The 26,735-nt window shown below is 38.8% G+C and overlaps 1 protein-coding gene across 1 annotated transcript in view; it reads right to left on the reverse strand.

Moving 5' to 3' along the window:
* Positions 1 to 26,735, reverse strand: part of SLC6A2 (solute carrier family 6 member 2) — a 57,186-nt gene that overhangs the window by 16,392 nt on the left and 14,059 nt on the right. The window contains 7 exon segments of the mRNA XM_066327854.1: positions 1,088 to 1,200; positions 1,935 to 2,059; positions 2,763 to 2,866; positions 6,780 to 6,914; positions 7,626 to 7,764; positions 15,093 to 15,330; positions 19,095 to 19,226. Coding sequence (XP_066183951.1) covers positions 1,088 to 1,200; positions 1,935 to 2,059; positions 2,763 to 2,866; positions 6,780 to 6,914; positions 7,626 to 7,764; positions 15,093 to 15,330; positions 19,095 to 19,226 — 986 coding nt within the window.

Below are 26,735 nucleotides of genomic sequence, written 5' to 3' on the forward strand. Positions count from 1 at the left end.
ATCCAGCTATTTGCCAATGATTATCAAAGCTTCCTGCCACAACCCCTTTTTTTTTTTTAAATTTTTTTTTTTTTTAGTTTTGCTCTTTTCCATGTCAATCATTCTTTCCCTTTCTTGTCCTTGAAAAGAAATTAATTTTCCTGAAGTTGTAAGCAATGGAAACACTGTGTTTTACCATTTCCAGTAAGAAATTCCTAGATCAACTTCATACATTCTGAACTTCAAAAGAGACTTCTATGCTCTAGTGAGAATAATAAGAAAATCCTACCCTACTAAATGGAAGTTTGCCCATGGTTCATTATTCCTTAAATACCCTGTTTGGTTTTCCAGAACCTTTATCAACATTTAAGCTAAATATAACAGGATGTCTTGAGGCTCTTGGGTAGAACAAAGCAGAACAAAATTTGTTTGGGGACTTGGAATATTTTCTGGTGTGATGTTTCTGTGATCCTGAATATGATGGTGTTTTAAAACCTATCACATTATAGAGCAAATACACTTGTTAGACTAGACATTTTACAGTAAGATTACAGGAAAATGAAACCACTATGGAAATATTCTTGTGTGATTTTTAAATTGTGGTTAAATTTACAGGAAATTCTATATCATGGCTTGTAGAAAACAAAGAGAGTACCTTTAGACATTGTCTGTCTTGAGCAGATTAGTGGACTTTAGCACATATAATAATCTCCTCTAGAAAACAATCTACTCAATGTCTTACTTGTGTTTTGCAAGCAGGGCTCCAAAACCTTTTTGCAGGTTCATAGTAGTATTGTTGGGTCATACCTTTAAATAGCGATAACTGATGATGAACAGCTCCTCTGTAAAGTTATGAAAAATCAGCAGGGAGTAAATATTTACTGGCTTGTCAAAAATTTAATCTTTTCCTAAACCTCTTAATGATGGGGAGCCTTTATAATACATCGAGTAATAGTATCGCTATGTTGTCTATGACTGTGAAAACAGATTTAGGAAACGTATGGAATGTTTACTTGAAATGTGACCCTGGCTTAAGGCTGATGCTTGTCTAGTTACAGAATATAACAGGAAAAGAACAATGTCAAGGTTAGAAGGAAAAAATACTCACAGAACTGTCGATGCCAAGAGTAAGGAGCATGATGAAGAACACCACAGCCCAAAATGTAGATCCTGAAAGAGTTGAAATTGCCTCTGGGTACAGGATAAAAACTAAACCAGCTCCTGGAATAGAAAAGGGGAAAAGAAGATGTCACTACATGATGTTTCTTATCTTCACAAAAATGTTCATTTTAATAAGATAAATCATGACTAAGGTGATTTTCATTTCAGTCCCTGTCATGCTATGAGTACTGTTAAAACAAAATTTGCATTATACCAAAATATATCTAAAATGCTTTATTTATTCACTTATGATGGTTTGGTATTAAAAAACCCTATCCTATTGTTTTCCACTTTGGATAATATTTTATGGGGTTTGCAGCCTCACTAGTCATTTTTCAGCTTTGTAGCGGAGAAGGAATTATGTGGATGTGGACTTGTCTGTTTGGCAAAAGAACTCTTGGATGTGATGAGAGGTGCAGGAGCTGAGACCATGGGTGTGATCTGTTCGCTGTGAAAGGAGTACTGAGCTGAGCTTAGCAGAACCTCCAAAACCTGTGGCACTGAACAGCAACACTTCTGTAAGATACAGGCCAGTGGTTAATGCCTGTTTCTTGAATGGACAAAACCTATGGGGGCAAGATGCTGGGGAACTTCAATTCAGTAGAGGTGAGGTGAATCAATACCATTTAGAGTTCACATTTCAGCAAGGGATTTAAACAGTTCTAGTTCCAAGTAAGCCAATTCAGTTCACTTCCATGAGATTTTTACACACTTGTTGGAAACAAATATAAACACATTTGCAAAGAAATAGTGGGGTAAAATGGGTTAAAATTAATATAAAATTAACTTCCTACCTTCAGTAGCTACATCCTCAATTTTAACTTTGTGCTCATGAGCCATGTAGCCCAGTATGGAGAAAATTGCAAATCCTGAGATGAAGCTTGTGACACAGTTAATGGTACTAGTCAGCAAAGCATCTCTAAACATGGAGAGAAGAATAGCCCAGTGAGAAAAAACTTTAGGAACTAGATGGGGATTTTCTTTAACATTTTTTCCCTCATCGTTCAGTTCACAATATATTTATATTACATGTACTTTCTGAATTTATATTTCATTGGAAAAGTGATGCTTGTATTCAGTCCAAAATGCAATGTTAACAAAATATCTAAATGTTGGACTTCCTCAGAAGTTGTAGGGTGATTCTGGTTGAATTTGCATGGTGGTGATTCAGCAGAACACAAACTGACTTGATTTAAAGTGCATTCCTAAACTGGAATGCAATGTACAATATCAGAAATATAATGCCAAAGCACAGAAACCCTTCTGGAAGCTGGAATCTTTCTGCTTTTAGTTCCTGTACTAATAAGATTTCATCCTGTGTTCACTGTTGTGCTTAATGGTACTTTTGAAAGGCAAACACCAGCACAGTTTACACAGCTGTCTAAAGTCCAAACCTAATCCCATTCTGCTTTGGAGAGCAGCAGATATCTTGGCAGGTTCCTGTTACTAAAATTTCAGTTAGGAAGCCAGTGTTTCAAGATTTGGGTTGGTTACTATGTCTACACAAAACTCTCATCGTTAATATATGACTGAAGCTAAAAAGATAGCTTAAAACCTCTTTCAGCTGCAGTCTGAGTAAAATAATACAGTTTTGCAGCAGTAATGGAAGAATAGGCTCTTACCTGTAGCAATTGTTGTCAAACTTATTGTAACTGGCAAACGCAATTAACACGCCAAACCCAGCTCCTAAGGAGTAAAATATCTGAGTAGCTGCATCAATCCATACCTGCATAATGACACCAACATTGCCAGTGTCAGTTCAGTCCACAAGGATACAGCAGGAGAAAAGCAAGACAAAGGTGTTGGGAAACAATTGGCATTCGTGCTGATGGGACTGTGTCACATGGAGCATGGCCATGTCTGGAATGGCCCGACCTGAGGAGGGGAGGCTGGAGCAGGGGACAAGTCCTCAGAGCACACACACACGCTCTGGTGGGCTGTGCAGTGGGACAGGTACTGCTCAGATTTTACTGAAATGCTTGCAGGGTTTTTTCTCCCGGGTGACAGAAATACACTTCCAACAGTCCTTGTCCCGAGTTAGTTTGGAATGTACAACCAGAGAACTAAAAATAGTTAATGGGTCAAGAGTTATAGGACATTTTCTTTCCCATACTAGAGCTTCCCTTGTGTGACTGTTAGTGCACTCTACCCGATACTTTCTTGATTCAGGAGCTGAAGCATGACTGATGTGCTGTGAACAGACCAATGTAGATTTATCTCAGCTTTCTTGTTTAGTTGGAGAAAGAATTATTTCTGTGATAGTCATTAAATTTTGGTTTAGATGCAGCTTGATCATTTTAAAGATTGTCCTCCAGGGAAAACATTTTAAAAACTATAATATTTTCTAAAGTGTCCCTCCTACCAATATCCATTTATCCAGTCAGGAACAGTGCCACACTCCTGGTTCCCTGAACATGAAACCTGAAAATAGTCTTGGTTACTGAGGGTTTCCCCTTTTCTGTTTTTACACAGAGATTTTTAAATGAGCATCTTGAACAGAAGTATTGAAGTCAGTAAGTAGTGTGAATAATACTCAACATTTCTCAAAATGATATCTGCAATGTTTGATTATATCTGCCAAGAACTCCAAAAGAACTATGAAAAGCATTGGATTTCATTGTTCATCCATCTGTACAAAATCAGATCTAATAAATCTATTCAGCAGTGACTTTCTAACAGATCTGAGCAGCTTATGATCTCCATCTGCATTGGGATTTTAGTGCTACCTTTTATATTTGGCCTAGTGAAAAGGAAGACAGTGCCTTATCCCATGCTGACATTAAGCATGATATATGAATCATATGAAAATGATATATGAAAGTTCTTAGGCTGGTGATCTCTTTTTTTCTCAACATAGATGATAGGTGCTTCCAACTGTTGCCTGCTGGACACCGTGAAGCACTTATGGTACTCTGGGTTGGTAGAAAAACTTAATTTAATGAACTGTGGAGAGTTGATTAGTTGAAAGACAATGTGAAGTCCATAGACTTATGGAGTATTTCTTGCTAGCCAGCAGATGGGAGGATATGATTTTCTCAAACTGTAGTTCATACAGGGTTTTTAGGTATCATAGATTTCTTTCAATGAATAACAAAATAATCTTTTCTCATCATTTTTATATACCAGTTACATCTTAATATTGCATTTTCACACAAAAGTTGAGATCATATAGGGCTGTACTCTCTGAAGAGCACTTATGTGGGTAAGAAGGAGGGATGCAAAGTCTCTTATGCTTTTTCTTGTTTTTTAAAAAATTCAGATAACTTTTGTTGTTAAAAAAGTTCCTGAAAATCTTTAACATCAATTTTGTTAAACTCGAACTTGTATCTGCATACTGCCACGATAAGACACTTGTTTTCAGTGGTTCTTTGTCTCTTCTGTATCTTGCCAGTGCAGTTGTACTCACCCTTTCTCACTATTCAAGCACCCTTAAGCATGTGCTTGTCCTGTTGACTCAAGTAAGAGATTAGCACCTGCTGCCTCCCAGAGGATTTAAGCACATGCTGAAGTATCTGTTGAGTAAGAGTCTTGGCTCATAGTAGCTTATTAGGGAACATATTGAGAAGATCAAGGTGAAGGGAAAGAAGAGTAGAAACCAGAAATTCCTTTACAATTCAGATTAAATGCAGCACATTCTCTTTGTTCTAACAGCGGGGCTGTTCTGCAGTTCGGACTCGAGTCTCTTTTCCACAGCTTCTGACCAAGGTGAACGCTAATCTATTTTATGATAGAATATTGTTTTTATATGTATTGAAAATAAACAGATAAGAGCATTTTACAGCAGGCAGTCATCATCTTTCCAGCCTTCTTCAGTGTTTATGCTGTTATAACTTCTGTGCGTATTCAGTGCAGTGCAGTTTGTGGCTCCACAAAATAGGGCACACCTTGACAGTGGTCAGGGTGCTCTAAGGGCTTCTAGAAGAGCATTGGCAGAGCCCTGTATGAGTCATTACTGTTTGTGACTTAGGATGTTCCTTTGTTAAATTCTTCATTTGGAAGAAATTAAAAAAAAATCATGCATCACATCCAGGGATGCACTGACATAGAAATGAAGTGGGGTTCTATTCTTTGGAGCCTGAGGACAAAGATTAAACACACGAGGCTATTACAGCAGCAGGGATCCCAGTCTCCAAGAGGGGAAGGGCTGACATGACAAAGCAGTTAGTGGCACTTCTCAGCATAAGTGATCTTTAGTCTTTTATTATTCTAGTGTATCTTTTTGTTGTCCAAAGATGTTAGTCTTGGAGACAAATAACTTTAGGGTCATCTAAATAGCAGCTGCAGAAATATTAAGCTAAGAAAGAGCAGCACACAGAATGTCCTTCCAGAAGCAGAAGGCAAATCTGGTGATGGAGGCCTGGTACAATTAGTACAGCTCCATAGAAATCTAGTTGAAATTGTGGTGTTTATTTCCAAACAGCACTTAAAATGTCTAAGAAAAATATAAGCAACTGCTTTATCCATCTTTGCACCCTTGTATTTACGTCTATACATTGATGTGAATCACTGGGCTGGCTACTGCCTTGTGACAAAGGTGGGTGAAAATCCCATATTTGAAGTTTGATTGGATCATTCCACCATAGACATGAGGTCTGGGTGTGTTTTTGAAGAAATGCCTGCTCTCAAATTTAGCATAAAAAAGCCAGGAATATTTTTTTTCGTTAAGAATGTAAAAAATATGTCTGTATTGTAACACTTGAGGGTTTTTTAATAATTCAGGAAAAATCAAGATAGGATTCATAGGAAAGGTACAGTGCAACTCTGGACAGACTGCAGACATTTCTGAAAGCTGCAATTTTTCAAGATGATGCATTTGCTTCTAGTAAAATGGTGGTGTCTCTTTTCAGATTTATAACTGTGTGAATGGTCTTGTGACCCATCCATAGAGATACTACTGTCTTATAAATGATTTATGCTATTTTTAGGATAGTAGAGGGGTAAAATATCTCTGAAGTCTTTGTTCTTTGTAGGTCTGAAATGCTGCTAATTTCATGTATTAGTGACCATATGTGTAGATTTTGCTTTACATGTATGAAATAAGTCTTAGTTCCAAGTTACCCCACAAATTGAGTTAGTTTGGATATGTTCAACAATACAGTGAAATGTACATTACTTTCAACAGTAAGATAAGAACATCATACTTTTGAAAATCTTATTTGTATGAAGGACCTTGATTTCGCTAGGTGAGTTAGTCCTGACTTTATATGTTTAGCAAGGTTTGCATAGGCCAGTATTTTTGTTTCCTAGGTTAATATTTAAGCTGGTGATTCAGAAAGCAAGATTCTCTTCTTGAGGAAATTCTTAGCCTTTTGATAACTAAGTTTTTGCATGACTCCAATTTCCTGTGTAAAGAATATTGCAATTTACTGGGTGCACAGTCAAACCATCGACTTTTTTAGGGGTCTGCCACACCTGTAAGTGCCTTCACACAGGTGTTTTGTGATCTGAATTGTTTAGGTTCAGTGTGAGATAGTCTGTTTTGCAGAGCTTTGTGAAGTTAAACTGTCAGAGAAAGGGGGCCAGTGCTTGAGCAGAAGCACGGCTATTTAATTTCAGAAGTTAGCTGTAATATTTTCCGTTTCAATAACAAGGGCAACTGGTTTAATAATTAGGGAATGAGAACAGAAGAGTACACTTACTGTGGCTTCTTTTAATCTTCTGAAATCTATATGCAGGTATGCATTTATTCCATTGTATGCACCAGGCAGGGTTATTCCATGTATTAATAAGACAAATAATACAACATAAGGCAGAGTGGCTGTTATCCAAACAACCTGCAGACAACAGAGATCCCAAACGTTAATCAGCCGCTACAGAAGATTTAAGAATATGTAATAAGTTCAGCTGGCATTTTCTTAGTTTAGTCCATTCAGTTCGATGGAGAAACTGTTTTTAGGACATGAGGGAAAATGTGTCATGGATCTTTTCCTATGTAAGTTTACAGACAGCAGTAGGAGACGGTTTTGACAAACAGAAGACAGTGTCAGTGTGTCGTAGACTGCTGAGTACTCCTCATCTCTATGTTGTTTACTAAAATGTGCAGTCATTGCATGATGTTAAATGATACTTTCATGAAAATGTACAAAAACTCTCAGATGTATCCAGCTCTAGAATTTCTGTTCAGGTATTTTCTGAGGGATGTCAAAGAGTGATTTCTAATGACTTTCATTAGATATTTCTCCTGACATGGCATTTTATATAATAAAACCAAAGCCCCTTGAAATATTAGTACATTTGGCTGAGAAGATGCACATTTAAGACAATTTTGAGTATTTAAAAATGTTTTCTGGATGAAACCACTAATGTTGGATCGAAAATAGTACATTAATTAAATTTTCAGTTGGAATATCACACAAGAAGCATGATAATTTGGTCCTTGAGGATACATCAAAATCAGTGATTTATTTTCTTGCTTTCTAAAATTAGGAGACTTCTTAAAGTAGACAAAGGATGTAGTCAAGATAGAAAGACAATATTAGCTCTACCTTTCCTGAAGTCTTCACGCCTTTCCACAGACTAAAGAAAAGAATGATTACCACCACCAAGAGGCAGAGGGAAAGTTGCCAGCGAGGCAAGCCAAGGTCATGGATTCCACGGCTTTCGTGCAGGTGCAGAACTCCTCGCCTGCATACCAGATATACAGAAACAAAGCAAAGTCACTGGGGGAAAAAGGCTTTTCTACTTCTCATGCGGTGGGCAGCAGGAATGGGTTCCTTCACTGCAGCAGTAGAAGCTCTACTGGCATAACTGGTAGACAGTGAAGGTGCTTTGTGAAGCCTCTGTTCTCTGTCAACTCCTTCAAATTATGTCCAAAGCATGTATTAAGTAAAAGTTTCTGAAAGCAATTTTTGCTTCATAAGTAGAGAGATGTTTGCCCAGTTTTGCTAACAAAATAAACCTCATTATTCAAATGAGTCAAAAAGAAAGGGAAAACCATCAGTAGACAACTAGAATTAGTTTTGGTTGCAGATTGTTGCTATTGAGAAAAGAATGAAAGTAGATGAGAAATACGTGCAAAAATGAGAAGATAATGTTATGGAGAAAAGACTGAGAATAAACATTAACAGATGGAGCTGACAGAAGAACAGGGATCTATTTCATTACGCTGGACAAAATGCAAGAGAAACAAATAAATTGTTTAAGCTTTCTGATATTCTAGTCAGAGCTCTAGAAATATTTAATTAGAACAGCACTGAGCATCAAACTACATGCACTAGAAATCAGGGATTTGTGCAAAGGAGCTTGATTTATGCTAAGACTAGCCCACGTAAGGGAGTGTAAATGACATTTGCAATGACTCTGAGATTGTACATCTGGGTTCCAAGAGTCTGTTCACCTATCTGCTGGAGGGGCAGGAATGAGAAGGGCTCTCAGTTTGAAGCTGCATTCAGACATTCTGGTTCCTCTCAAGGGAAATTTCTTCTCATTCTCTCCATTCCTGTGCTCTCTGCTGGGAAGATTCTCCCAGTCACCCAAGAACTCTGGCTCCAATTCCTGCCTTACTTCCACACTGCATTCAGCTAAAGGGAAATAATTCATCTCCATTGAAATCTGCAAACAGTGATTTGTTTGTTAGTACCACTGACACTGTTTAGTCTTTGTGCAGCACTTGGGTCCCCTTTAATTTGGCATCAGACCCTGAACAGCCAACAGGCAGCTCAGCTGCTTGGTGCTCACACATAAACCCTACTAAAAACAAATTATTGAGGAGGTAGTGGGGCAGCTGCTCAGTAGGACTCAGTAAATGAAGGACTCAGTCATAGTTTTATTAACAGGAAATGCTGGAACCTATAAATTCTTCTCTGTGTCTTGGTTTTCCCATCTGTAAAATAAGGATTATTATAAATGTGTGCTTTGTCTCTACTGTGAGCAATTCAGAACATTTTTGTTACGGAAGTGGTGAATATTTGCACATAAACAGGGAACCAAACCAGGGGGAAAAAATGCCAGGGATTGTGATCTGAAAATTACTCTGTATCATTTTCACTCCAACACATTTAGTCTATAGACAGAAAACAAGAGTTAAGAGTTTTGGATGTAGAATTCTCTGGGATGTTTTTATCAGACTGCTACTTTCTAGGGAGCTTTAGGTATTATTCATCTCTGTACAGATTTATGTGATTGTGTTTTAGAAATTTAGAAAATTTTGCATAAATAGATAAAGTTTAAGGTCTTGAAGTTGGTCTGATTTTTTTCAATCCAAAATCAATCATAATTTTCGGTTTTGGTCCAAATATGTTTACACAGCTCTAAAAGCTCATTCTTCCTCTTTTTGTTAGAGGCAAAAATTACTTGCCTATATTTGATGTGGTCAGTAGAAGGGTGTAATTTATCTAATTTTTAAATGCTTGCATTTTGATTCATTATTCAAAAATGTCATCATTTGTGAGTAAATTAGTATGTTAACTAACAAATGTGTTTGTTAGTTAACATTTAAGTATTTCTAGGAACATCTAGGTACTTCTAAAAGTTATTAGTCATATTTATGAGATCAAATCCAAATGGCTTCAAAAACTAAGAATCAGCAAAATGGATAAGGTATAAATAGACAGTCCTGGTGTCCCAAGCTGCATTTCCTATTCTGGTAGTTAGACTACGTTTTTATTATTTAAAACTTTATGCAAATTGTAGATTGAAGATACTAAAAGAACTGTCAGTGTATACAATGTGCAATCTATAGAAATTAATTTGCATACTCAATTTAGAAGGCAGTTTGAAGCATGATAATTGTTCTCAATTAGAAAGCTCTTCTACATGCATCTTCTGTGTTATATATTTGGGCAACCATAGTTCAGTCATCATTGCTGCCAGTTTCTCTCAGAACATGAAATGTGGTTTTTCCTTTACCTGTGGAAGGTTAGTCTGTCTGCAGCAAGCTGATGTGGATAGAACCCTTTTTGAAGAGTTTGCCAGGCTCCAGGTAATTTTATTTCTCGAATAGCTCTACTTACATTCAGCTTACATTCAGCTGTGGTTCTCATGGCAGATTGTGTCCACACAGCGGTGTGAGGCAGAGCTTGTGGTACAAAACCTGTAGAGCTGAGCTGGCTCCACGCAGGCTGGACACCAGGGTCTCCTCACTGTGACCCTGGGCTGGGGGTGCAGTGCTGGGAGGGCAGAGTGGCTCCACACGATGTGCCTCAGGGGCAGCCTGGCTCAGGGCCAGCTCTGCCATACCCAGGGCTGCTGTCTGAGCTGCTTGGGTGTCTCTGGACACTTTGTAAAGAGCTCTGAGTAGGCACAGCTGCAATGCTGGAGGATATCCTGGCCCTGAGACAGTGCTGTCCTAGAGCCCAGAGCACAGGAGAGCAGCTGAGCCATCGGAGGTGCAGTGCTTGTGCCCTGTGTGCCTGACCCCCACCCTGGAGTGCTGGGCACAGTCCAGGGGGATGCCAGGGGGATGCAGCAGCATCTGGGTTTTTCTCTAGATATTTCAGCTCCCTCTTGTGTTGGAGAATGGAGCTGTGTAATGGGACTGCAAACTTGATTTTGGGAGTCACATAATTTACCAGTGGCAGTTTGGCTGGCATATAAGTAATTATTTGTATTTATTCATAGAATATACTGAGTTGGAAGGGACCTTCAAGGATCGTTGAGTGCAATTGTTACATCTGCATAGGACATCTCTAAGAAATGTCCATATCTCCCATGCCTGAGAGCACTATCCAAACACTTCTTGAAGTCTATCAGGCTTGGGGCTGTGACCAGTTCCTTGGGGAGCCTGTTCCAGTGGCCAGAGACCCTCTGAGTGAAGAACCTTTTCCTGCTATCTGACATAAAGCACACCTGACACAACCTCAGGCCACTCCCTCAGCTCCTGTCACTGTCACCACAAAGAAGAGATAAATGCCAGTCCCTCCTCTTCCCTCATGAGGAAGTTGTAACTGCAATGAGGTCTCCCCTCAGTCTCCTCTAGGCTGAACAGACCAAGTGCCCTCAGTGTTCCTCATATAGCTTCCCCTGAAGGCCTTTCACCATCCTCATAGCCTTCTTTACATGCTGTATTAGATCTTAATATATTTTTTATATTGTGGTGCCCATAACTGCTCCCAGCACTTGAGGTGAGGCCAGCCCAGTGCAGAGCAGAGCAGGACAATCCCCTCCTGTGCCCAGCTGGCCCCCTGATGCCCTGATGCTCCCAGGACACGGATGTTCCTCCTGGATGCCAGGGCCCTGTTGACTCATGCCCAACTTGCCATGCACCCCCAGGTCCTTTTCCACAGCACTGCTTTCCAGCATCTTATTACCTGTTTGTCTGTACAGCCAGGGTTGCTCTATTGCAGGTGAAAGCAGGTGGAGCACTGATCACTCCATTTGCTGTGATAGTGAATTATGTGGACCCTTTGCCTGGGGTGGTATTTCCATTGGAGACTTGTACCCTATAGCACAAACCTCTTGGTCTATAACAGTAACCTTTGCTATACAGGGTGAGGGTTTTTTTCAGGATGTTCTTGATTCACACACTTCCAATAAGTTTCATAAACACTATGTTCGTAAATGTAGACTGCCGTGACTGTATCTTGGTTTTATTCCTTGTTCTTAGGTGGGATTTTGCAATTGCTCACAGCTGGGCAGACTTGTGAATTCTGTGAATTTCCTTTACTGAATCTGGCATGAAAATTTCCCTGTAAAATTTCTCATGCAGAAAGAATGGATTACAGCCCTGAGAAAAAGTACTGTCAGAGGGAAATAACTGTAGCCCAATGTTTGTTGACATTTTCACTGCTTTTTTCTAAAAAATTGCCAAGATTTGTTTCTACAACAGATTGTGATTTTTTTGCAGGCACAGTATCTTGTGAGAAGAATGGTGCTTTTGTTCCTCCAAACTGGTATTTTTTTAATTGTCAGCAGTTGAATAAATGAAATAAATAAATGAATAAATGAAAGCAAGATGGTAATAGACTTTTCCCAGACACAAGAATGGAGAGAACAAATATAAAGTATGCCTGTATTCAGACAAGGTCTGAAATAGGAGCAATATGGAGTAGACAGGGAAATTTTATTTGTCGCATACTTCTCTTCTTCCAAAAAAAAAAAAAAAAAAAAAAAAAAAAAAAAAAAAAAAAGTTTATATTGAATTATTCGAAAATGTGTGGAAAGGATAGAAGATTCTTTTAATTTTTTGTGTTTAATTCCAAACCACTGAAGAAGGAAGGAATTAAAGTAATGTGTGTCCCTGAAGAAATGTGGAGTTGACATGTTATTCCTAACTGGATTTCTTTTATGTCTGGCTATTACTTAGCAGAAAGGCACCAGTTGTTATTAGATTTTAGCTTGGCTTGCCAAGTTTACAGTGTACAAATGCTTTGTAGTTGATTTTAAGCATCTCTAATGAAGTATTGTAGAGGTCCTGTTCCTTCCTGTTGTAAGAAGCCATCCCCATGACATCAGTGGCACCTTGGCCTGAATTGGGTCTCTACAACTGAAACTGGACTTAGTAAAATGAAATGCTCTAGAAGGTCTCAGTGTAGAAGCACTTCAACCTTAAGTTCTGCCCAGCTCTTGAGGCTTGAAAACAAAAGCCAAATATGTTCTTCAAGGTTCTCCTGACATTGCCTTGGCATGGAATTTGCAGCTTGAAATAATTTCTTCCAAGTCTGAGGCTTAGAGGTTTCTCTCTGCTTTTCCTCCTGGTCAGATACTGGACAGCTGAGAGATTTGGCCTAGATTGCAAGTTTTCCCTTTTCTCACTCAATATATGTAGTGACAACCAGCATATTTCTGCTGAATTTGAAGTACCTTTCTTGTAGTATTTGATGAACTGTCACATCACAGTACTCCCACTTCCTCCTACAGTTTATTCCTGTGCTGGTGGAGATAGAGGCAGTCAGGTCTGGCAGCTACAGGGCTTTAGGAAATAATCAACTCTAAACTTATGGTCAGGCCAGCTTAGTGTGAAGGAATTATGTCCCAAAAAGAAGCGTCTGTGTCTTTTCAGAATAATCATACCATCTCTCTTCTAGAGACCTGGTTTGGAAGTACTTCTTTTCAGTCACTCTCCAACTGCAAAATAAATGTTTGGTGTTTCTGGTCTCCCTGCTTCCCCCTCAGCCTTCCCACCAGAGGCCAAAAGTTTGTATGTGAGTGTTCTGATTTAACTAGGTTGTTCTGATTAACAACCTAGAGAACCAAGTTAAAGCTGTATCACTTCCCATTTCCTTTTGTGACTTGGCACAAAATATGAAACTTTATAACCAAAAGATTCACTTCTCCTTGTTGTAAGACCATGAACATGAATTAGGTTATTTGATATAAAAAAGAAACTGTTTTCTGATTTCATTTGTTGGGTTGGATCTGAATACACTAAGACTTTGTACAAGCTTGGGTTGACACCTGAGCTGTACAGCTGGACCTGATGAGCTCATCCAAATACTGGATAAGTGAATATAATGCCCCTTGTGATTCCCTGTTTTTACAGCTGGGAGAACAGATGTTATAGAGTGTTTTAGTTAAGTGGTTACCCTTCTCATTTTTGCAGTGTAATCTAGTTGCCAGTAAGTACAGGGCCTAGTGACCTAATTACAGCCCCAAAATTCAGGGATCAAAGCACAATGAAATATCAAATTCCCTTTTGATTCTTACCTTCTGAACACTGTACCTTGAATCTACTTCAGGATGAGGAAAGAGGCATAATATTTCAAGTTTCAGTGTATAGACAATCATTAATTGAGCTGTTCCCCAGATCAGTGGAACTAAATCAAAGCATCACGAATTGATGCTACCACAACCTCACCAATACAAAGTCAAAATCATTACCCAAGCATGATGTGATAGCAAAAGTTGCACAGAACCATTTTAAATAATGAAAAGCAAGCATGTAGGGATTGCATTTTACTTCACTAATACTTGAGCCTTTTATTGTAAGGGCAGTAGATTTCACAGCTGTCATTATTTGCCATTTTAGTGAGCTCTTTTGAACTCAAGCTCCAATCTTGTTTTCAAAGCACTGAGTTTCATTTACTCAAACCCCTGCCAGCAGTTTGTGTATCTTTCACTGTGCTGTCTTCAGAGAAGAAACAGCAGCCACAAAGGTTAAAGAGCTATTTACAGAGACCCCAAGATCCCTAGTGGTTATTTTTGGTAACAGTGTTTGCCCTTTGTTTCTACAGGGTTACTACAGTCTGCTAACTGCTTAGCAGGTGTGTGCCCTGGTATCCTTCTATTCCCAACACAGAAATATTAATTAATTCATTATTCAGTATAATTCAACAGCTGATTCAATAGCTTGATGTTCATCCCCTTTCTTTCTCCTAATCAAATCCCATATTCCCCTATAAGTCCATAATGAAAATATTTATACAGAGATTGGTATCTTTGTTTTTTAGTGCAGGTGTTAATTGATACACCTTTTGGGGTTTGATTCCAGCTGTTTGATTTGAGTGTGCCTTTGCCTGCCTCACCCTGTGTTGTAGAACACTCTTTTGCTTAGGCATTGCTAAAGGCCTGTCTTTCTATAGCCTGGCTCTTTCCTCCTGCTCAGTGTTTCCTCTCACTTCATTGAACTATTGAGGCAGTGGAACACACAGAAGTCTGCTGTTGCTCTGAAATATTTTGTGAGTAGAGAAACAGTCCAAATGTGTGAACAAATGGTTATTTTAAAGCCTTAAACTCAGTTCAGTTTGGCATGCAGTCACCTCTGTCAGAATATTGCTGTGTTTCCTTGCCGTAGCAAAGCTGGTGCAAGCAAAAGTGGCACATAGAGAAGAAGACTTATGTCTTGTCCAATTCCATTTTGCTCAGTAGCAAGCACTTCATTAGTACAGGAGAAAACCAAAGATCACAGAGGCAAAAGTCTTAGTCACCCAGGAATACAGACCAAAATTACAGCTCCATTTTAATCTTAGTCTTCCGTTGTTCATTCTAGAGGCTCGATACAAACTATTTTACCTTCATGAGGAAACTCCCTTAGACATAGAATTTTGAATAAAGAGCAAAGTCAGGTCAACACTTACTCATAAAATTCAGCTGCAGGAGTGAGCTTGTACTTCGAGTATTTAGTACCATTGCCAAGCACTGATGCATTGAAGAGTTTGGGATCTGTACAGTTTGGGCTGTTCCAGCTGTTGTGGCAGTTTGTCCAAGGGAGCTCAAATGTGAATGATGAAAATAGATAATACAGAGACCAAGCTATGATAACGTTGTAGTAGAAACCCACGTAAAGAGCTATGAGTATCACTGCATAGCCTACACCTAAAGACAAAGGAAAACTAGATTATACATTGCATTTGATATGCAACAGTATACTCAAACACTGGAGTTAAACTCAACCACACATGATTGCAAATTCATTTTAGGTCTTCACACCAATAAAAAGGAATTTTTGACACTTGCATACACATATGCGGACACAATGTACCTGACCTCTAAACAAAAAATTACAGAAATGGTTCTGGAAAATGACTGGCTTTTATCAAATCCTGTTGTTTGTCAGAAAAAGAAATTAAGCAGTGCAATGTCAAAATCTGTCCTTGTACAGCTCCATTGCTGATTTTCTTCCAATGCAGAAGATTGCACGCCCATGTTAGGAGCGAAACTCACTTCATCTTCATGACGTCAGGGGCCTTGGCAACTTCTCGTGGAAAAGTAAAGCTCCACACTTAAATGAAATTTCCCTATGCCTCACGTTCCCACCCTGAACTAGTTTGGAACAGACACTGATCCCTCTCTTGTTTCTTTCCCATTACTACTCTCCAGATTGGCTTCCATCAGCATGTAACAGGCTCCAAATCATGCATGAAACAGTCTGTGCTGTCTCACTGAGGTCTCCAGGTGGTTTTTGGGCATGCCAGTAAAACTTGGTGAATATCAGTTTGGTGCTAAACTGTGTGGGACATTCAACCCTTTTTATTATCTCTCCAGGATTACAGAATTCAAAAGCATTCTCTTTTGACTTTGAACATTCATTTTGTATTTTTGCACATCATGAAGTGTGGCTGGAGGGTCTCTTTAGCAAGAGTATCCCAGAAAGTGCACGTTCTCCTCATGAAAATCGACATTTTCTAACACTTTGGGAGGAAGTTGTGATACTAATGTTGGAGCCCAATAAAAATTGGTTGGCAGATTTGGTCAGGAATCTTGCTTTGCCTTGACTTCAATCATTCTTTACTGTGTGTGCAGTTTTGTTCTCTGAATCCTCTCTCAAAGTTGTATGTGCTGCATATAAAAGGCGGGGACTACAGTTATTTTATAAAAGTCATCACTTGTCACAGCGGGTACTGTCACAGCAACTAAGTGCAAACCTTTACTTCTAGTTTTCTTCAGTTCAGTTGGAAGCCTAGCAGTTGGAGATTATTAGGCTTTCTTATTTCTTTATAAAGAAAGGAAGTAGCAAACACTGTATTAATCCTGGTTTAAAATTTGCATAAGGAGCAGATGCTGACCCTGAAGGAATTGGCAGTTCAAAGACTGCTGAATGTATGAAAGTTACTCTTTGCTCTGCAGGAGGCTTTTAATCCATAAACCAGTTTGCTCATCCCTAACAATGGGGAAATAATTGTGAAAATAAAGATGAAACAGCATTTTCAAATCCTGAGTGCTTAAATGAATCTAGTACTTGAAAATTCAGATGCTAGCGATACACCATGATCAACAGAATGGAGAGGAGGGAGGAATCCCCCAAAAGAATAATTCTTAAGTATTGAGGTGAATGCTAAAACACTAAGAATGGATAATATATGAAATACTAAAATTAGATGATTGTTGTTTAAAAAAGGGTTCCTGAAATTCCTCCAATCCAGGAGAACAATGAGAGATGTTTAATAGCAAGATTAAAAAACACTTGATCAAATGTATTTTAAATAGCTCTTCTCTGTGATCTTAAGAATGTTCAGGAATTAATTTGCTCTTATGTTTCTAGGTTTTCTTAAAAGTAATGCTGCACCACCCACAGTCTAAAATAGACCCTGGAAAAAAATGCAGAGGTGAAAACAGACTGTGTTACAAAGGTTACAGAGTATATTTGTAATTGCATATGTTATGATAGCATCTCATTAAAAGTAGAGTGCTTAGAGTTCATAGCAATAATATTCATAGCTAAAATTAGAACTACAGTGCTGTTCATTTAGAGAAGCTATTATAAATTTGTGTAGACTGTGTACTTTTCCTTTGAGTGAGAGATTTGAGCTGTCCCAGAAACAACTCCAAAGCATCAGCAGTAAAATGTGTTTGCATGTTATCAGAGGTTTCAGTCAAAACTTTAAAAGTACAGAGTTTGTACCAAGGTGCAAATATACCTCAATGCTTACTACTTTTTGAGAATCAAATAACTTATGCTATTCTATATTCTTGTAATAAGAAACCTTAAAAATCAACAGTAATGTATGTTTAGTCCACCTTGAAAATGTCAGCTTAAAAACACAGCTGGAATGTCAGCAAGAATATACATGATATAAATTCTATTTTCCTTTCTCATAGTCTTTTCAATCCTGAAGTCAACATAGAATACCTCTGAGCACAGTGGCATTTAGCTCAAATGCTTTGAGATCCTGAAGGTCTAATTTTTTGCATTTAAGTTTTCAAAATCCTCATTGTCATCCAAAGGTAAACAAATAATACCAACATGAATTTTATTGAGCAAGAGTATTCAGCTTCCTGGGTGCTGGGAAGAATTTTTTCTCCCAAGACAGGATTACAGAAGGGCTAGGTAAATCTATGCAAAATAATTTTAAAATTTTGAGGGGCATTATTTTATTAGCTCACTTACTTATTTTTTGTTATATCGCTGGTTTTACTGTGAGGTTTGGGTTTGACTGGTAAGAAAAAACCCCTTTCCTTTTCTTCTTGTGTGGCACTAGACTGCTTGAAGAGGAAAGCTGTATTTTGAGAAAGCAGACTAACATTTACTCAGTGTAACCTATATCCAAGCACCGGATCCGTCAAGTTTGGATTGCTATTGTTAAGCTCCTCAGCTTTTGTCAGTCCCAGGATGAACATGATCTGAATTTTAAGGTTCTAAGGTCAGATGAGCTTGCCTGGTTTAATTTCAGATATCTCTGTGTTAAAAAGGCTTTCAGATAAGATTTTAGATCCATATTTTGCATATGATTTTAAATAGATATTTTAGTCTGGTGTACATACAAACAAACTTACATTTTTTGCTGGCAAGCAATGCTTAGAAAAATTCTTGAGGTTCCTTAACAAATACTTGTTTAATGTACAGAACACATATGACTTCTTTCACACACTGATTATTTCCTGAGCAAAGCCAAACACCCTGAAGCACCTAACCTATTGTTTCCTTGCAGAATAATGCAGTGCACAAACAACACTCCACAGCCTTTTATTCAGTGATGCTGGAGAGTTAATCCTAGTGCAAAACATTCAATAACAATAATGTTTAGATTTTAATAAGTGTTTTTCATTGGTAAATCTGAAAGACACTTTACAAAGACCATCAGAATCATTGCTCCCACTTCACAGGCAGGAAACCTGAGGTACAGAGACACCACAGAAAACTCCTGTGATGTTACAAGCCTCGTGGCTGAACCTACAGTCTTCACAACTCCCTTTTAGTGTTGTAGGCACTGTGGTATGCTGGTTGGTGCAGGGAGAGCTCCATGCCCTGAATAGAGTAGTGGTTACCTTAGTCAATGGGGAAGACAGGGCTGAACTAACCTGGATGGGGTTTGGTATTTCCAATGTTTGGCTTGGCAAACCCGTCCCTCGCCCTAGAGATGCCCAGTTCCTCCCAGTACTCAGGGGAAAGGGAGGGCAGGGCTGAAATGCTCCTGCTCATTGCCCTCTGTTACACTCAGCAACCACCCTGAAGATGATTTCTGTGGCTTTTCCCATTTTGTGCTTCACCTTTGATAACATAAAGGCTTCTGATTTTGAGGGTTGAGGAAAGGTCACCAAATACCATGTTGTCTGTGAAAGATGAGAGATCTTCATGTTGTTTGTGATCACATGTGTGTGGCACCCCCAGGTGCTGTTCAAGGGCACAGAGGAACACTTACCTTTGAAAACTGGACAGATTTTCCAAACAGTGGCAGCCCCTTCTCGGTTATATTGTCCCAGTGCTAATTCCATATAGAACAGGGGCATTCCAGCAATGATTAAGAAGAGGATGTAGGGAATAAGAAAAGCACCTGAAAAGAGGGTAAAGAGGCATTGTAGTCTTTGTATTCGTTGCATTTTTCTTTCTCTGTTGCTTACTTTTACCGGCTAAAGAAAAAATGCTTTTGAGAAATAGAAAGGAAATTAGGAAGTAAGAACCCATGTATCCTCATACTTTTTCTGTACTTTTTAAACGTCTCAGAGACAGAATCCCTGAAAAAAGCTATAGGCCAGGACTCCTATTTCCCCTGAATGTTTCCCCTCTACTTTTTGGCTTTAAAGAGAAAAAGTGTCCATGAAAATTAGTCCCTAACTGAAGAAGAAAGAAAAGCTGAATACATTGGCATTGCTGAAAGGGAAAGGGACTATGAAAACTTTGTTAAGTTTTTTTCTTAAAGTGTAGTATTTTCAGAAGGGAACACAGAACCAGCAACAGAAGAGAAAAATGTGAAATCTTGTAAGTGCAGCTTAAATCACTGTGTGAAGTGCCTGCAGGAACCTCTGGCTTGAAAATTAATTACTACTGATTAATTATATAGAATTTGAACTTCCATGACATATTTTGAATTTTGCTCTAATAAATTCCCCTTTTCTCATGAAATGGGTTAGACAACACACCGCTTTCCAACCTAGTGATGCTCACGGCCATTACTGTGGAGAATGTGGAGGTTCCTGCTAGACCCCAGAACTGCATCTTGGTATTGCAGCAGGACAATGCTGGGGCTGCTGGCAGCTTCCTGAACACTTCATAAGGCTGAGCATTCTCCTGTGAGTTTGTACTGTCACTGAGAAGGTGTCACCTTCAAAAAAATCCTCATATGTCTGCTACTATAGCACAAAAAGTATTGCCAGCTGAAATACAAAAGGGTTACCTAATGTAGAAACTACGTGAATATTTCTTAGCTATTTTATATGATCCAGGTCACAGAGAAAAGATTAGCCCCATGCATAGCTACATGTGATACTATAAAGCAATTATAGCTGGTGTCATGTTTAATAACTGTGGGCTCTGACAGTTCTCTGCTTTGTGGTACATGCAAAGGGTAGCTTTTATTATATTGTGCAGCTTGGTTGGTCAAGAAGAGTTCAATTAATATTAAAATTGCCTGTATTAAAAACATTATTGGATTGCTTTAATAACTAGAAAGCTGACAGAGTAATTACATACACTGAATAAATGACTAATGTCCTTAGGAGTTATCTATGAAAAGGAAACTAGATTGTAAGTATCATTGTTCAGTTTTTCAGCAAAAGGAAAAACAATAGCAGCTTGCCTATTTCTCCTAATAGCAAGTAGCGCAAACTTTTGCAAACCTTTAAAATCTGTTGTGCTTGTTTAGTAATTTGAAAGCTTCCTTTGTAAAAGGAAGTAAGTTTGCATTGCTCCTAAATTTGTACACTTACAGAAGGTAAAAAGCTGAAAGCATGACTGTAGCTTTTTAAAACATGTCAGTAAGCAGAAAGAATCACATTTAAAAGGTATGTTTGAACATACTTTGAAACATGAGTTTGAAAAGCATATTTTTATTAAATAGTTGTTTGTTTATCTTTTGAGCTTGCTTTTCACTGATATTACTGGTGTAAGTTGCCTCTCATGACTGCTTAGAAAGGGAATTTTGACTATATAGTGGAGAATAGAATAGAAAAACAAACTCTGCTCTCTTAGTCATACCACCAATCTACATCTAAAAGTAACATGCTGTAACATAATGGTAAGGACAATGTATTCAGCATTCAGTCATAAGTTTAGTCATTTGAAAGTTGAAACCTTGCAATGAAACAGAGAGAAGGTATATCAACAGAAAGAAAAAATGGCTTAAACCTTTGAGAACACATATTAAAAGTTGAAATATATTGGGGGCAAGAATCTTCATCATGATGGAATGCAATATAAATTCAACTTGCATTTACACAAGCAAGTACAGTATCAGTGATATGTGGTTTGGTAATATTTTAGTGTTGTTTATAATCTGTTTTCTATGATTGCCATGTTGAACTGTTGTATGAATACTGTAAAGAAAAAAAATTGTATTAAAAAATACTTAATACCCTGCAGTTCTGAGCTCTGTTCAATGTTGAAACATACTCAGCAAAATCATTTTACTTTCACTATACCTAGTATCTGGAAAAATTATTTTAGGTGGTTTTACTGTCAGATTTCCTGCAAGTGAGCTTTTGAAGTGCCATACTTATCTTGCTTTGATCGTATTACAGTGTGTGGAGCTGACTCACAAACCTGGCTTGTATTTGGGAGGTATGGGATTTGCAGGGAGGGATGTTTGATTAATGTCATAAGACTGTGGATAGCATGATGCCTATTCAGGGAAATTTGTATTTGAGAAGATTAATCCTGGGGATGTGTAGTGGACATACGTATTAAATGCGAGTTTAAAATACGCAGTTTTTAAGTATGACTAATAGCAGGATGAACTGTGAAGTGTACTGTACTTGGGCCTACTTGTGTAAGTGTCATCTGTTTGGCTGCGAGTCATTCCAGGCTTTAGTTAAAGGAGGTTTCTTTCTTTTTTTTCTTCCCCCGCCCTGCCCCCGCAAGGGATTAATAAGGTGTGGTGTAATTGTCATCAAAGAGCAGTTACACAGTATGGCAGGGTTTAGTAGCTGGGTTACTTTTCAGGTGCTAAGTGATTGAAGTATTTTGAAATTGAGATAAATACCAAAGTAAGGGTGCTTAGTCATATTAAGTTTGACTTAATGTTTTGGAGTCTTCTGGAAACTTCTTGTTTAGCAGCTTCTGGTTAGGTAAAAAAAAAAAAAAAAGTCAGGTATTTTTTGTAAGCATCTTTATCTTTGCTTTTTTCCTCGCTAATATTCCAGAATCAATCTTCATGGTGCCTGCTCAACCCTTTCTGGGATCAAGAAAATAAATGACGGTCAAAATATCATTCAAATTTCCACATGAAATAGATGTAGAATAGAATGGTCTGCAAATGGTTTTTAGCAGCCTGTGTGTGAGAGCTGACCAGTGTCACTCTGGGCTTGCACTGGCGCTCCATCTTAGGGCTACTTAGCAGCAGTGTCCTATGAACAAGAGGTGCTGTTTGGACATTCTTAAAGTCCTGTTTGTGTGATGTTCCGTGGGCCAGGGAAGAGGCAAAGCAGTCCTGGAGGGCCTCTTGTTTAGATCCCTGGTGTGAATTGAAGCATGAGCCCAGACTTCTGTGCAGGAGCACTGCTGTTACCGCCCGCCCTGCCCAGGAAGTCAGAGTGTGTCAGGAAGGGTGGCACCATGTGTCACTCCTGCCCGTGCCGCTGACCACAGAAACTGCAGTGCTTTAATTGCATGAATCCAGTGTCACATTTGGACAGGCCAGACAGCTGAACTCTTAGGAAGCAGAGCTTGGCTAACCCTCCAGACAGGCCTGCCAAGATCTACCTACCTCAGCGAGCTGTGTGTGCGATGTGTGCGATGGCGGCTTTGGCAGAAACGCTGATGGCACTCGAGGGGATTCCACTCCCCCACGGGGTCAGCGCACAGCTGCAGCCCACAAGGCAACACTAGCTTCAGCAATCCCTAATGGTTCCTAATTTCCCTCAACAGCTAAAAAGCTGAAGTCATTAACATCTGTAATAGAGCTCTGGCTCAAGAGCCGCACTTGACTCTCTACTGAGTCACATGCAGCTCGAGAGCCACAGGTTGGCCTGAGACTGCTGTGAACTGCTACGTGTCTCTCCTGACAGATTCCACAAGATCTGTACATGTCCCTTTAAGGTACCAGTGCAAATATGAGGTTAAGACAGCCTTATGTCTTCTGCAAAACCAGGTTAGATCAACCCCTCCACAAGCACCATCTATGTGAAACTTCAAGTGGAAACTTACACAGATTTTTTTTTTTTTTAAAAACTATTACATTTAATTAATGAAGGACAAAATATAAGACAGACTTTCTATTCCTGTGTCCAGTGCCAAAACAACTTCTTAATTTTGCTATAACAGAATCCACGTGGGGTGTTTCCTCTCTTTGCCAGTATTCCCAGCATCCTAAGGGGTGGGAAGCAAAAGCTCTAAATATTCTTCTCAGTCCTACCAGGAGGTCTCATCTTACTTTCAAATCCCAGAAAGAAAGAAGCATTAATTAACTAATGGCTGAAAAAAGATTATTTAAATGGCTGTGGTTATCCTTAAAAGATTTTTAATGCACATACAAGAAGTAGGCCAGGACAGGGGTAGCTGAAACAATTTTGAACTCTTTGTGTTTGTTAGCCTTCTGCACTTGTTACCATGGTTATTTCTAGTCAAAATGTTATACTGGCAGGGGTGTCTGCTAAAACAACAAACTTTGAGCAAATATTGCAGTGTACGTTCCAACAGGAGTGTTTCCAGCATTTGTTCAGGAAAAGTCTAAAAGCAGAGATCTCTCAGTTGGTGAACTGAAATACAAGGAAATACAACTGAAATACAATCTCTCTTAACATTGATCAACATTATTTTTTTTGTTTTGGTTTGGTATTTTTGTTTTGTTTTCTTTTTGTTTGTTTGTTTGTTTGGGTTTTTTCATTCAGAATAAATAGTGCTCCAAACAATATCAAACATTTGATAGAATGTAGTACATTTGCTTGGACAACAAGGAAAATATGTTGATACTCTGATCTGTACAGACTCTTGTGAATGAAAAATGAAGTCACTGATGCAGAGTTCTTGAAATCTAGATTGTACAAGATCACCATGGGTAGAACTAGGTACTTGGAAAGGCAGGGGTTTCTAGTACATGGGTGTTATCTGGCTCTTCAGCAGACAGGCCACCAAGCTTGCACAGCCTCCAAGGGCACCTCTGAAGGAGGGGAGCTGGAGGCTGCTGCTGGCAGCTGGGAAGAAGGGGTGAAGCACTAAGACCTTGCTGACCTGAGATTAAAAGCAATGAGGGTCTGTGTGGTACAGCAAAGAGAATTCAGAGCTACAAAGGAGCATGATGGAACCTTGGGTCAAAGACAAGATGATGATGATAACAGCAGCTGTATGATGATGTTGACAGCAGCTAGCAAGAGATTTTAGTTGTAAAAATAACATTTTTCTGCAAAACAGATTGTGTGACATACTATAAAAACTTCAGCAGTACTTTACACATGTAAAATTCTCAAAGTATACAATAAGATCTTCCAAGTATGCAACCTTTTTAAATAGAAAGTATTTCTGAATCATAAAACCAGTAGATCTATACCATGGTGAGTGGCATGTTTCTCTTGAAGCCTTTACATTTAGCTACTCCCTCTAACAAATCGTTGCTGGATTTGAACTTATTTATATTACTACTCTCAGTTTGGGCTCAGAGCCTTCATTTTTTTCAGAATTGCAATTTTAACAACATTCCTTTCACTCAAAAGAAAGTGAAAACAAATAGTTTCCAGAAATGGTTCAGTGCTGTTGGCTGAGGCCAACTGAAGCCTGCATTTTTTTGTCTTGAGCTGTTAACCTGCTACTGTCTTAAAATCACTTGGAGTAACTTGAAGTGCAGTGTATTTATAAGCTGGTCACTGATCAGTAACAGAAAGGGTTACCTAGGCCCTCCCCACGCAAATCCAGTCATCCTTTTGCCTTTTGTTACAAGAGTCATGAGCTAAAGAAACCCATTAGTAGCTATTTTGAACAAATTAATGAGAGTTAAATATATCCAGCCACTCAGAGCAGCATGATTCATTCATAAATAACAGCCAAGTCATTGGCCAAGGTCCTATTTACATAAATTAATGAAACTATCACATTTACAACAATGTGTAGTTTAAAGACAATTGCAGGCACATACAAGAACAGGACTCTGGCCTGTGTTGTTTGGTAGGAAATTAAAGAATAAAGGAAGTGACATGGTGGGTATGAGGAAACATAAATCAGGTTTATCCAAGATGGACAGTGTGACAGTGGGAGCTCTGGAGATTTGTGGGGGCTTCCTGCTGCTGACCTTTACAACACTCACCATGGCTGGCTTAGGAAAGGAACAGTTCCCATCATTTGCCATGAGTTTGACCACAGAATATCCGAAGATCTGCTTTATGGGTTGCAGTGATAGCTTTTGACATTGCACCTCTATAGCAGAGGTGCTACTAGAGTTGGAGCTTTTGTTTTTAGATCAATGCAATAAGGTGAGTTTTATCTGTTGTTTGATATCTAAATACTTGGAGTTTACAACAATATGAAAGCCTAGCTACTAACATTCCTGCACGAATCCACCATCTTGATTTTGTGCCTTTTTGTTTTTTAACTACCTGTCTGGTTTAAGCAAGAAATGAGAGAGTAAGTCAGCTGGACTGTGGAGCCAGCTTGTACACTGTTCTGTTATTTATGCCATCCCTATTGCTAATGCTCAATAGGACAGGGGTTGTAGGAGTGGTGATATTCTTTTATCTGTCCAGGGACAGATAACACTGCTGGGAACAAACCAGCAAACTTTATAGTTCACCAACTCCTCAGAAGGTCCTAATCAGGGGAGATGTGTAGTACTGGACTACTGGGTCAGCATGCAGGTGCCTCCCTGGAGAAGGACGGGTCACAACAGACATGAGTGGAAACTTAAGAGATATTAAATTAAGGGGGAAAAATACTATTCTAGCATTTAATTAACAGCAATGTTCTATTCGTGTTTTTTTCTCCAACCTTGCAATTATTAGGGGTGACACGAGGATATATTCACCTGCAATTGCATATCAACAAAACCACCCAGGTAAGGTGTAGGCTGTACTTCAGATGTACAAGAGCAAGGTGCCTGTCAAAATGTACCCTGATTTATTGGTGGCAGAACATCCATGGCTAAAAATATTTTTGAATGAAGATATCAGAAGGTATTTTCTGTGAACTTGTGGATCAAGACAAGCAGGCTTTCCTAGATTCCAGCACTAGATCCATAACAGCATAACATCATGTGGTAAGTTTTCCTTGAACTTAAGCACTGAAAAGATATATTCTGTGATATATGGAACACGATCATGTACATGAAAGGAAATACTACTTCATCAGCTTAGCTGTCTCTTCAATGTAGGGAGAATTGGTGCCAGGGAGAGTTTGGCAACTACAGTTCTGCTCTGGTTCAGATACAGACTGTTACTCAGTTTTCTCATCTTATCAGAGAACTTGGATGTTCCTTTGTGTTGGATTTCCTTTTCTCAGTCAGCTGCAAACTAAAATGGATTAATCTGACTTTGAATGCTAGAATGGCTTGTGAGCTACTTTGATCTAACTTGGTGTCTAGCACAGACCAGGCTTTCAGACAGAAAAACCTACAACCTGATTGGAAGATATTAGATATTAGATAGATCCTTTATATTTGGTTGTTTTGTTTTGGAGGGTTTTTTGCTGTTGCTTTGTTTTGGATTTTTTTGTTTGTTTTGTTTGTATTTTGCTTTTGAATCAAGCGTTTCAGCGTTCTTTCACAATCTACAGAGACTAAGCGAACTAAGCTAATTAATTACAGTGCAGTAGGGATACCTGCTTTTCTGTCTGAAATTGCCACCCTACAGATATTTCTTGGTGTAGCATGTTCATGCATTGGCAGGTTGAAGAGCTGTGCAGACACTTTTAGTACTTACATTAGGTT

This window comes from Sylvia atricapilla, chromosome 12 (assembly GCF_009819655.1).
Source record: "Sylvia atricapilla isolate bSylAtr1 chromosome 12, bSylAtr1.pri, whole genome shotgun sequence".
Lineage (NCBI taxonomy): Eukaryota > Metazoa > Chordata > Aves > Passeriformes > Sylviidae > Sylvia > Sylvia atricapilla.